Source organism: Polychytrium aggregatum (genome assembly GCF_025602895.1).
Source record: "Polychytrium aggregatum strain JEL109 chromosome Unknown BJ171scaffold_134, whole genome shotgun sequence".
NCBI lineage: Eukaryota > Fungi > Chytridiomycota > Chytridiomycetes > Polychytriales > Polychytrium > Polychytrium aggregatum.
Window position 1 is genome coordinate 1 of NW_026516336.1, and position 12,256 is coordinate 12,256.

Consider the following 12,256-nt stretch of genomic DNA (forward strand, 5'->3'; position numbering starts at 1 on the left):
TGCTACCGTGACGGCAAGGGTGCCACCAAGAACATCGGCACTGCCCGATACTGGTATCAAAAGGCAGCTGCACAGGGCAACACTTTTGCACAAACCAGTCTCGATCGACTCGGATAGACCCTGTATTTTCCATTTTCCATCAGCTCGAGTCTGTTGAGATTTCCCAGTGAATACCGATCTCCTCGTGGCAGTCATGAGGCGTCTTCCCACACTCGGGATCGGTTTGGATATCTGCTGTTTATGATAGTTGTATGGATTTAAGACAGCCAGCCATCAGTTCCGTATTTTGCCCAGCAGTGGGTGAACAAGCATGCCCATGCACCCCTGTTGTGGCTCTCGTCAACTCTTCAGTTCATACGGCGAGCCATTCGGGGGGGGGCGTACTGCTTTTGAGAGGGTGTAGAGGGACAAGCATGTCTCCAGGTCCCGCTCGGGGATTCGTTCGGCTGGGTCATGGGAAGCCAAAGTACGGGACATTCTCAAAATATCTGATTGCGGATTTTGTCGTTGTCGGATCATTCGATGTCTCCACGGGTCCGTCAGCGTAAGGTTGTGATGGGACACCACGGGCTTGTGGAGTGAAGGTATTGAATATAAAACATAACATCACTCAGCGATCGTTGCTTCATTGGAACCACGCTCTAAAACACTGTTTGACGTCTCCGTGACTGGGATGGGTGTTGACATCCTGGTTACTTGACTGTTCTGATTACCTCTGCATTGTTGCAGCTTTTTTGTTTGGATATGATGCACTCATGTGAAATCGGGGATCAATGCCACTCGCCGAGCTCCTTGAGTCTCTCGATGGCGTTTTTGTGTCCCTGGTCGGCGGACTTGTGGTACCAGAGGACGGCAGTGTCGATGTCTTCAGGTACCCCTTCGCCATGTTTGTAGCATCTACCGATAGAATCTTGTCCGTATCGATTTCCCTGCTCGGCCGATCTGCGATACCACTCGAATGCTTTGGCAAAGTCCTTGGTTACTCCGTATCCCCAGTAGTAGCATACACCAGTCATCCACTGCCCGTACGAATTGCCTTGGTCGGCCGATTTGCTGTACCACTCGAATGCCGTAATTCGGTCCTCCAATACTCCCAGGCCCCAGTGGAGGTATTTTCCGATCCGCAACTGGCTGTCGCTGTGGCCGTCGTTGGCGAGCTGCTCAAAGACACAAGCTGCCTTCATCCGGTCCTGGGTAGTGCCGAAACCATGGTGCAGACACAGAGCCATGAAGTGCTTGCAGAGCCAGTCACGATCTGATCCCAACTGGCAAAACTGGAAGAGCTTGCGGGCAACGGGCGAGGTGGAGTTGGCATCACCGTATGCAGCCAGACTCTCGGACTCTCCGAGCTTGAAACGGTCCGACTTGTTCTCTCGGATGATCCTGACACCCCTTGGCTCGTCGCGTACGGTTCCTCGGCCAAGGTAGTGCATCCATCCGACCATGTGAGTTGCGATGGGTTTGATGATCGGATCGGTGGACTGGGTGCTGACTTCCTGCCAGTGGTTGAGCGCATTAACTTCGCTCTGTTCGACATCATGGCCGATGAACGAGAGCCACCCTTGGAGGAACACGATATGGTGCCGGCCGTCTTCACTGCCTTGGTCGGCAGCCTTTGAGTACCACTCGATGGCTGTGTTATACTCTTGATCGACACCTTCACCATTCTCATAGCATCCACCGAGGGCAATTTGAGCCTGAGATATTCCGTGATCTGCAAGTCTGCGATACAGTTCCACGGCCTTGGTGAAGTCTTGTTTGACGCCGCGACCGTTGAGATAGCATTCTGCAAGATGGAACTGGGCCATGGAATGGCTTGCCTTGGCTGCCCGCTTCAGATGGTGGAAGATTTGCTGATGCTTGGCATTCTCTTCAAGCTCATCGTCATCGTCTGCTTCTGTGTCGTTCTCAGATTGCAACACCCGAGCAAGGAGATACGAGACCGGTGCGTTTCCTTGGTCTGCTTGAGCAACGAGCCAGGATCGGTCGGCTGCAGCCTGATCCTCGAAGTGTAGCGAGAGGGCGATCTGGTCGCTCGGTGTGAGACCGATTCGCAGGTGTCCTTCCAGATTGAGTAGCTCCATGCTCTGACACCAGCGGTGGAAGCGAGGCATCTTGGAGCTCAGGAGGGGTCGGGCTCGTTTGCATACTCTGAGCAGGATCTTGATGGTGTTGTGGTCGAGGGCAAGCTGGAAACCGTCGTTGCAGCATATGATGGTGAATCTATCTGGGTAGTGTTCATCGATGGCCGGGTGAGCCATGTTGGCTGAATGATGCAACAGACTAGGATGTGAGGAGAGTGCAGTGATGATGTCCAGGCGAGATGGGTGGAATGGAATGAGAGTGGCACAGTCACGAAACCAGGATCGCATTGGATCCATGGATCGAGTGCCAGTCAACCAATGCTTGTCACCCGCATTCCCACACATCCAGCATCTGTCATTACCACCAGCGTTAGATATCGATTGGTTTGGCGGCAACTCACACTCAGACATGCAACGCCGTCCTCCATCGACAACTGTCATGATGATCACCATCAGGGCCCACAGATCCAATGCCGAGACAGAGATGGGGTTGGGAATCGAGACAGCGACACAGAGGAGATACACAGATCTTCCGATGTGCCCAACTGGACTCAGCTGGTCTGGACGTGGTGAGTAGTGAGCGAGTGGTGAGTGAGTGGTTGTCGATGGACGACATCATTGCCTTGATGTGCGAACCAAGCACAAATACAATGCACACAGCCGCATGTCAGCTTTGGGGAAGCTACTGCCCGAATGATCCACAAAGTACTCTGCCCATATCATATGCATGATCACACCGAGTCCGTATGCTCACCCACAATCAAGACTGCATCAAAACCCGTCGCGCAACCTCCAGAGAAGAACATCAAGGTGTGCTTGTGTTGGCAGGGAAATACGGATGGCAGGGAAATACTGATGGTAGAGAAACACTGATGGCAGGGAAACCTGATGGCATGGAAATGTGAATGGCCAAAGAGTTCCGGTGCCTCGAGGCCATCAGACAAGACTCTAACGAGGACCATCAAGACGCTCATCCGACCTACGATGGAGAATGGACTGATCCTCGAGATCCTCAGCAAGCGGCAGGCGGTAGCACTGTGGGTCGAGCGAGGATCAAAAGTGGAGAGGTGCTACTGCAGCATGATAGCGAGTTGAGTACAGGCACCGCTCTGACCATCCATAGGGAATGTACAGACCCTGCAAGCAGTGCACCAAGGTCGAGGAGATCTTTGCATCGCTGAGCCTCGACCACTCCCCGAGCTGTGTTGATGGGGATGATTGAATGCAACAGGTGAATGTTTCGTCGAAGATCCGAAACTCGGATATCCCGGCTGGAACAAGAGCAATCACGAAAGCGTCGGGACAGTCGACAAGCTGCTCGACCTGACGACTGCGACTGGCTGCTGCGATCGGTTACAACGAACGACGTGAGATGCAGATATCCGATCGACAACACCGAATGTCAAAACATTGTTGAGGACACTTGGAAGAGTGTTCGGGTTACTCGTCATCATCAATGGTGGACGGAAACGTCCGAGACGACAGGAGCAGAGTCAAGCCGAGCACGATGGAAAGCGACAAGCTTGTACTTGTGTGGCTGATTGACATTTATCATACCTTCACGACTGTGATTTGCAAGCACAGACGAGGTATAGATGTCCCTCAGCTTGAATAGAGAAAATTACAAGCAAGCTAAAATAAAACTATCCCCCCCCCCAGTTCGAGGTTCGGTGCCACGCCCCATTCCCCATGCCAGTCATAATCAATAGCCGAAAAATCACACGTCCCGGGCGGGCTCTCAAAAGTCAACAGGAGGCCATGACCTGAGCCACGGAACAGCAGATGTCCAAAAACAAGAGCAAAATAACGACCACACCAGGGGTCGAACCTGGAATCTCTTGATTCGTAGTCAAGCGCCTTATCCATTTGGCCATGCGGCCGATTTCTTGGAAAGGTCGAAAAAAATTGAGATCATAATGGCAAATTTATCAACCTCAACCGCCATGCCGCTCCATCACCGCCGCATCATACTGCCCAGCGCTAATCTCCACCCTCGACATTTGAATTGCTGTTTATATATATATTGTAATTCTATTCGTGCCACGCTGCGAAACACAATGGCGGCACCTGGTCGTCAAAATGGAGTATTTACTTGGCCTAGCGCCGAGTCATCCAGGGATAGCGGTTCCAAGGAGCCTCATATGGTCCGGCTGTTCCATGCTCCAATATTTGCGCCGCAAGTTGTGAGCGAGTCAGATCATGCCGATAAATTTCCCAGCAACCACAGCCGGATTTATCCGTAGCTCTGCCGAGCAAATCATGCGCGCTGAAAGTGTGAGACAAGCTTTACCGTCATCGCTTGTTCCAAAAGAATCTATTTGAACGCCGTATTCGTGTTGGAGGAGTGGTCATTCTCGTTCATAGGACTATTGAAACACGCTGACAAGCCCAATCAGGTGACGATATCAACAGGCCCTCCGTATTGCCTCGGGCAGTATCGATGGGTACGACGGCCGAGCGACATCACAGCCTTCCAAATAAAAGAAATAATGCGCACGGACGAGTGAGGAACAGGTGTGATGGAGGACACACACTTAAATGTTGGTATGACATGACAAGACCGACAATCGGAATCAGAGTCAGAATCACAATACGGCGAGACAAAAAGTGCATGGTCCGGGAATCGAACCCGGGTCTGCCGCGTGGCAGGCGGCAATTCTACCACTGGACCAACCATGCTTGAATGATAAGGTTATTCCAATATGCTATATGAATACAGTAATGCTTGACGCCGCAAACGCAGCCACCAGCTATTCTTTCGACACCACAACCACTGCCATCAGCATTTCATTCGACACCGCAACCACTGAAACCACGGCAACCACTGCTACCACTGCTACCACTGCTACCACTGCTACCACTGCTACCACGGCAATCATTGCAACCACTGCAACCACTGCAACCACTGCTACCATTGCTACCATTGCAACCACTGCAACCACTGCTATCCACCAAAGGCCGAAATTTGCGGCATGTTGCCCAATTCAACATGGTCACAGTGCCAGATGGGTAGCGATCGTTTCAACTTATGGCTCTGGATCCATTTATTCTTCGCATGATAATAATGCATCCCTGTCAACGCTGGCCTCCAAAAACCGAACTTTGGATAATATAAGGGATTTGCTCTCGACATTCGCGTCTGTATATCAACGACTCACTTGCCTCTGAGTCACTGGTGTTGGCTTTTGGAGGCTCCAAATGTGATATCTTATTGTCTTCACCACGGTTGCCATTTCGAAAGATCCGTTTGCAAAGGAGCGACCATGTCAAGTATCTCATGTCCAGTCAAGTACTACAAGACCTGAGAAATCATATCTTTAGATGTGATTTCGGAATTGAATATCCACCGCAGCTCATTCGAGGCGTGGCCGCTATTCGTTTGAGGTGTCTCTGTTCAAAGTTATCCCTCAAACAAAGCACCATACGGTCAACAAGATATCGGGACATTGCGGGAGATCTGTTAGGGAAGATTAGGGAGAAACAGCAAGCCTGTATACGTGAAGAGATATATTATGATGAAGGAACAAGAATATCCTCGAACAAGGAGTAATACTGGTTTGGGGTGAGCATGGGCTTTATAGGAAGATATCCTGTCGTGGCGCGCGCGGTTCAGGGCGCGCCGGATATGTTCCCGCCAACGTTGGTTCATAACAAGATCGCCCTTGTACGATTGTATGATTGATATGGAGTGCTGACCTGGGTGATCATACGTGCATGGTTGATATCGATCGGCTCCATCACATCTCGCGTCTGGGGACAGGTAACGGATGATCAAGCGGATGGCCAAGCGGATGGTCAAGCGGATGGCCAAACGGATGGACAAACGAAGTACATGCGATTTTACACTCTGGATGTCCTTTCCCAGATATTGACCATGTATAATCTTCAATCGAAGTTGTACAATTTACTACGTGGCTGAAGCGGGCGCGGAAATATGTGTCTGTGTAATGCGCAGTATTCTCGTCGGATTTACGGATCAATGTTCAGCTTCGAAAAATGGCAGCTTGTGCCTGCGGCCGAAGAGTGGTCGCAAAGCTGTGTCGGCTCGGCCGCTCCCTGTGGGCAAGTGGAGAAGGCATCCGTGAGCAGAAATGGGGTGTTTATTTATTCGGTATATACTGATGTCGCATTGTAGACAGAGTTGATCACTTGCGCGGGAGAATGGGTTAAAGTACACAGCGCATTTTGGCTTTGAGCGGACAGCAATGAATTGCAGTGGTTGCCGTAGTTGCCGTAGTTGCCGTAGTTGCCGTAGTTGCCGTAGTTGCCGTAGTTGCCGTAGTTGCCGTGGTTGCCGTGGTTGCCGTGGTTGCCGTGGTAACAGTGGTAGCAATGATTGCCGTGGTTGCGGTGTCGAATGAAATGCTGATGGCAGTGGTTGTGGTGTCGAATGAGTGGCTCATGGCTGCGTTTGCGGCGTCAAGCATTGCTGTATTCATATAGCATATTGGAATAACCTTATCATCCAAGCATGGTTGGTCCAGTCAATAGGTGGGTCTTTATTAAAGACTTTGCCTTAGCGTCCCTTTTGGGCTCTGGCACTGGGTGTTGGCTTTGCCAACCGGGACATTTGGGTCGTCGGTGTACAGCTCTCTATCCCATGGGGCCTGTTTGCGGAGGGACGGCGATGTCAAGTTTTGCCGAACTCATCCATTCAGTGACAGTTTGGGACTCCAGCTCCGGCTTCCCTGTCCAAGTGTCTGCTCATGCGTCTGGGAGGGTTTCTTTCTCAGGTACTTGTTTGCTGCGATTGGTCAGCCCGAGGGGCCGCTGTCCACGACAGACATTTGGTTGCGATGTCATCCAGCACCGCCACGACATCCAGCCAGATCGCTGGTCTGTTGTTCAGTACTCGGCTGCGCTTGGCACGCCATCTTCTCTGTTTTTCAGGATCGGTGGTGAGTGGTCTTGTTGGCACTCGAGCCAACTTGGGGAGTGCGTCGATTGCAAGGTCGATGTAGGTGATGCCTTCGGGGATCGATGTGGGGTGAACATATTTCTCGAGTCGGTCCTTGGCTCGGACACATTCTGCTGCATGTTTTCTGTTGACATACACCTTGGGGCCGTTGGGTCCGGTCTTTTTGCACTCCTTGTCGGGTTTAGGTGGGAAACACCCGACTCGCCACAGGAGCATTCTCCTTGCTTGGGCAACTGTTGCTACTGGCATCCGCGCTGTCAGGATGGGGTCGCCTTCCCACTTGTAGGTGCCTGCGATCGACATTACTTTCTCGGGCTTCCGCTCTTTTTCAAAACTGTGAACGATCACCGCCTTCTTGATGGGTGTGCCGGTGCCAGTTCCAGATTCAAACAGGTCCAGTCTTGTTCTGTCTGGGGAGTCTCGGTGCTGTCTCTCGAGCTCCTTCCATGCGGCGCTTCCGGTCAGCTTGGAGAGTATCTTCTTGTTTGGGTTTCTTGGGGGCAACTCGGTGATGTACTTGAGCACGTGGGATCCAAGATATCCTGGGTCGTCTTTCCTGTCGAACCACCGTCCGAAGCACTTGATCATCAGTATCTGTTTTCTGGTCGCAATGGTGTAGATTCCTGTGGCTGTCATGACAGCCGGACCAGACGCGTTCTGGCGGATGTTGAGTGCCGATCGCAGTGTGTCCAGCATGCACCCCTGTAGAGTGTTCATTATCGGGCCCTTCATGTTGACGATGGCAAGGCCGTACTCCAGACGGGGCCGGATGAAAGCCTTGTAGATTTTGACGATCAGTCCAGGGTAGACTGACTTGCTGAAGATGCCGTGTTCCTTGAGCTCTTTGGTTCGGAACTGGGCTTTGTGCTTTAGTTGAGTGACGTGGGCCTCTGCGTCGATGCCATCAGGGCCGAACTGCACCCCGAGGTACTTGTAGGTGCTGGTGACGAAGCTAAGAGGTGTTCCCTTGAGTGTGATTGGGGTCGGGTTTGCTTCCGCGGTAAGCACTTCGCATTTGGTCGGAGAGAAAGCGTAATTGTTTTCGTCTGCGTGTGCTTCGGAGATGTCAACAAGTCTTTGGAGGTCTTCTTGGTTTTTTGCTACCAACGCCATGTCGTCCGCGTACATGACATTGTTGATGATGAGGTTCCCTATTCTGGGTGATGTGACTGCTCGTAGGTTCTGTGCGAGGTCATCCATGAAGAGGCTGTAGAGGGTGGGTGAAAGAACCGACCCTTGCAGCAGCCCGATCTCCAGCCAGTACGGCCGGGATTTGGTGCCGCTCACGAGAACAGCGGTGGTCACGTTGTCGAAGAGCGCGCGTAGGATGCGGATGGTATGCGGGGGGATGTCTCGTTGCTCGAGTTTGTGCCAGAGCCGATCCCGGTCAACTGAGTCGTACGCGGCTTTGATGTCCATGAACGCGATCCACGGGGTGTGGCCGTCGTTCTGTAGGAACTTGACGATTGAATCGAGTGCGAATACCTGGTCCAGGGTTCCCCTGTTGCTGCGGAAGCCTCCTTGGGAGATGTCGATGGGGCCCATCTCCTGGAGGAGTCGGCTATGTAAGATCCTTTCGAATACCTTTCGGACAACTTGTAGCAGAGAGATCGGGCGATAGTTCTTGATGTCCTCTTCTTCGCCCTTCTTCTTCCAGATGGGGTGGTTGATGGCGACATTCCATTCTTGAGGGACGATGCCGGTCCACATGCACCAGTTGAAGAGCTGACGCAGCCAATCCGAGACTTGGTCGGTTACTGGGTGTAGGAGCTCGGCACTGATCCCGTCGGACCCAGGGGCCTTGTGTTTCCCCATGCGTCGGATGGCTGTTTTTACTTCTTCTGCTGTGATTTCGCGGCCCAAGAGGCGACTGAATAGTATTTCCTGAGGACGCGGTGTATCGTTGGCTTCTTGAACACCGAGACGACTTGAGATGTTCCCAAAGTGGGACCGGTACTGGTCCATGCTGTCTTGGTCGTTCGGAAGAATCGACCGGTTGAAGAAGCCGCTTTTGACCTTGTCTCGCTTGCTGATTTCCTTGAGGAGCTCAGAGTCCGATTTGGTGGAGAGAGACTGGGCCCAGGTGTTGTAGAAGGCGCGTTTCTGTCGTCGTATGAGGTCCTTGAGTTTGTTGTTCATGTTTTCGTAGTCGGCCATGGCCTGCAGTTGGATTCTCGAGCCTTGTGGCGACCGGTTCACGATTCGATAAGCCGTGTTTCGTCGTTTCTTGATGTCAGCCATTTCCGGTGTCCAAAAGCCGTTGCGGGGAGCCGGGCCATCCTTCTTTCGCTTCCCAATGACGATTTGTGCCACCGCTGTGACGTGGTTCTTGATGATATTCCACCCAGATTCAACGAGGGCTTCGGCGTCTTCGCGTGCCATAGGTCCATCCTCTTGTGGTAGCCGGGTTCCCAGCTGTGTGATCTGCTCTACGACTACTGGGTGGTGGACTCTAAAGGCTTCCGTGTATTGCTGGAGGGTTTCGGGATCTTCGAGCTTGTTGGTTCGCCACACGAGGATTGGTGGGCGGGCAGGCTCTCTGGCGGCGTTCCATTCAAGTTCCATCGACACCATGCGGTGGTCTGAGTTACAGGTATCGTTGGAGTGGACCGTCACCGTCTTGGCGTTGTGTCTCAGTGCCGTCGAGACAAAGAAGAGGTCCAGTACTGAGTGTTGTGGTTTCTTCCCGTTGACGACGTGGGTCCAGTGTTGCCCCGTGGGGTTGGTCGAATCCACGAATTCCAGGAAGCCGCCCGCTACAGCTGTCCGCAGTGGTTGCAAACGGTTGGCGGTTTCATGGGTGTCTCTGCTTGTCTGGCCCATGCGGGTGTTGAAGTCGCCCATGATCACAGATGGGATAGGATTGTTCATTTCTGTGGTGTTGGTCTTGATGGCCGACAGGGCTTCTCGGAACTTTTGCAGGGCTGCCGCATTGGCTGATAGAGCAGGCTTGAGGTAGAAAGATCCAAAGACGATGCCTCGGAACTTGAACCAGATGCTCGTGTGATGAGGTCCAACGCGGAAGTTGCTAAAGTCTTCGAGGTTGGTGGTTTTCGGGTTCCGAATGAGGGCGATTCCTCCGGTGCCTCTTGCGAGGCCGTCGACAGAGACATATGGCTCTCGGGTTTCGAAAACTATGAGGTTCTTGTAAGGTCCGATGGATTGCTGTGGTTTGAGCCACGTTTCTTGGACTGTTATAAAGTCGAGGTCTTTTGCTTTTACCATTTCGATAACCTCGTGTATAGAGGTTTCAAGTCCGCAGACATTCAGGGTCGCGAACCTAATAGTGGGCGTAGGTTGGGGCTGCATCATTTGCGGGGAGGAGTGGTTCCTTCGCGTCCGCCTTTTTCTTGGCGGCCTGGTTTGTTGCGAGCCAGTTCCTTCGCCTTAGCAGTGATCTGCTCGGCGACGGCTGGGTCGTTCATCTTCCGTTGGTACAAGGTCGCCGTGAGGAGGTCATTGGATTCCGCACATATCCTGGCAGCGCGTTCAATGAAGCTCTTGATTTGGAGCTTCTTGGACTCCTTCTCGGCCTCGGTGATCTTCGACACGTCCATGTGTGCGACTTCAGTGAATTTCATGTCCGTAATGTGCTTCAAGAATTCTTCTCTCGAGCTCTTGTCTCTGAGAACAAACTCACAGACGCTGTTGTTGACAAAGCTGATATTCAAAATCTGGTTGGTGGCAAAACCTTTCTCCTTGAAAGCTTGTCTGATCGTGCGGTAGCTACCCCGAGGGATACCCTTGACGTAAACCCAAGCGGCGTTGTCCATCCTATCCTTTAAGGGTCCTTCCTCGACAGGGACCGAGGATCTGATCATCCTGAATGGCGTGGCAGTCTTGGGCACCAGCCACTTGCCGTCGGTGGGGTCACGGCCGCGGAGGATGGCGCCGATGGCCTCGTTCTTCTTGCCGGCATCGGCCTCCTGGTGGACTTTTTCGAGGGCCGCCAGCTTGCGCGCGTCGATTGTCTTGTTGTCGGGCTGCTTCTTGGCACCCCGCTGGGCGGCTGCTGCGTAGGATGTCGGAGCTGGGCGTTCCGAGATGGCCCGGGACGCATGCTCCAGCTCGGAGGCGAGCGTCTGCATGCACTCGGTGGCGCTCTGGGTCAGGGCCTTGATTCTAGCAGCTTCCTCGGGCTTGCTGAGGTCCAGCTTGGCGAGTTCTTCGTTAATCTTCTGAGCTTTCTTGAGAAGCTCACTCTGGATGTGCTGAAGCTGCTGTTGGGGACTCTGCTTCTTGCGCATGTCGGTGGCGCAGACGCGCTTCCCGACAGCCCTGGCATCGGCGAGGGAGGCCCGTTGTTCGAAAAGCTTCCATCCGGCTTCGTCATGGCGGGTCATCAGGCCCCAGAATACGAGGATGGAAAAATGCTTCCCGCATTCTTCCACCTTGGTGGCGGCGTCCGGGCTCATCAGCATGTTCTTGCAGACGACCGAGTGCTGGGCGTCGTCGATACGCCAGGCGGGGGGCTTGCTCCCTCTGCAACGGGAGCATTGAACTTGGTCTGCCTTCAGAGCGAAGACAAACCTAAAGCGGCGGTAGGTGATGTCTTTGAAATCGACCGGGATGAAGTCCTGGTCGGTGAGAGTGTTGTTCTTGGCCTTCTCGAGGATCGAGAGGGCCCACTTCTTTTCTTCAACCACGTCGGGCGGGTTGGGAAAGATTGCCGAATCTGCATAGAGCTCTTCGATAATTTCTTCGACGGTCTTCTTGCGACCGACGTGCAGCTGGATGGGCTCACCATCCCTGCGGTGCTTTTTGGTGGGTGCTGATTCGGTGGCCTCGGTGATATTGGCGCTACTGACCTGATGGCCGTTGCTTCCTAGGCTGCGATTTTCGTCCGGTTGGCCTGGTTCTTGGGCAGCAGGGCTGCCCGAGGTGTCTATGGCCATCTCGTTGATGGCCGTTTGGGTCGGGGGCATGTGGAGGGGGTCGTTGGTTGAGAGTGTTGAGCGGTTTGTTAATAAAAGAGCGACGGAGAGCCTGTGCCTGTGGATCCAAAAGTTGAGATCAAGGTCAAGCTCGCATGGTTGGTCCAGTGGTAGAATTGCCGCCTGCCACGCGGCAGACCCGGGTTCGATTCCCGGACCATGCACTTTTGCTTGGCGTTTTTTTGGGCCATTCTTTTTTTCCATACCACCCTCCTCTTCCGCGGCTGGGTTGGCTGGCTTCGGATGGTATCGTGCATTCCCATGGCCCTTTTCATTCTATCCATTCATTCGGTTGATTGCCGACGGAACCAGTGGCGATT

At 53.1% G+C, this 12,256-nt stretch overlaps 1 protein-coding gene and 3 non-coding genes across 4 annotated transcripts; 1 reads left to right on the plus strand and 3 right to left on the minus strand.

The window, feature by feature from the left end:
* Positions 1 to 770: 770 nt before the first annotated feature.
* Positions 771 to 2,084, minus strand: BJ171DRAFT_433874 (uncharacterized protein; the record flags this gene model as incomplete). Its single annotated transcript, XM_053107934.1, has 2 exons — positions 771 to 1,255; positions 1,598 to 2,084. The coding sequence occupies 2 exons, from the start codon at positions 2,082 to 2,084 to the stop codon at positions 771 to 773; spliced, it is 972 nt and encodes a 323-aa protein (XP_052961700.1).
* A 1,807-nt stretch (positions 2,085 to 3,891) lies between these two features.
* Positions 3,892 to 3,964, minus strand: BJ171DRAFT_t397. The gene has a single exon. It is a non-coding gene; the product is annotated as a tRNA-Arg (tRNA).
* Positions 3,965 to 4,692: 728 nt separating this feature from the next.
* BJ171DRAFT_t396 lies at positions 4,693 to 4,763 on the minus strand. The gene has a single exon. It is a non-coding gene; the product is annotated as a tRNA-Gly (tRNA).
* Positions 4,764 to 12,029: 7,266 nt separating this feature from the next.
* BJ171DRAFT_t393 lies at positions 12,030 to 12,100 on the plus strand. The gene has a single exon. It is a non-coding gene; the product is annotated as a tRNA-Gly (tRNA).
* The last annotated feature ends 156 nt before the right edge of the window (positions 12,101 to 12,256 follow it).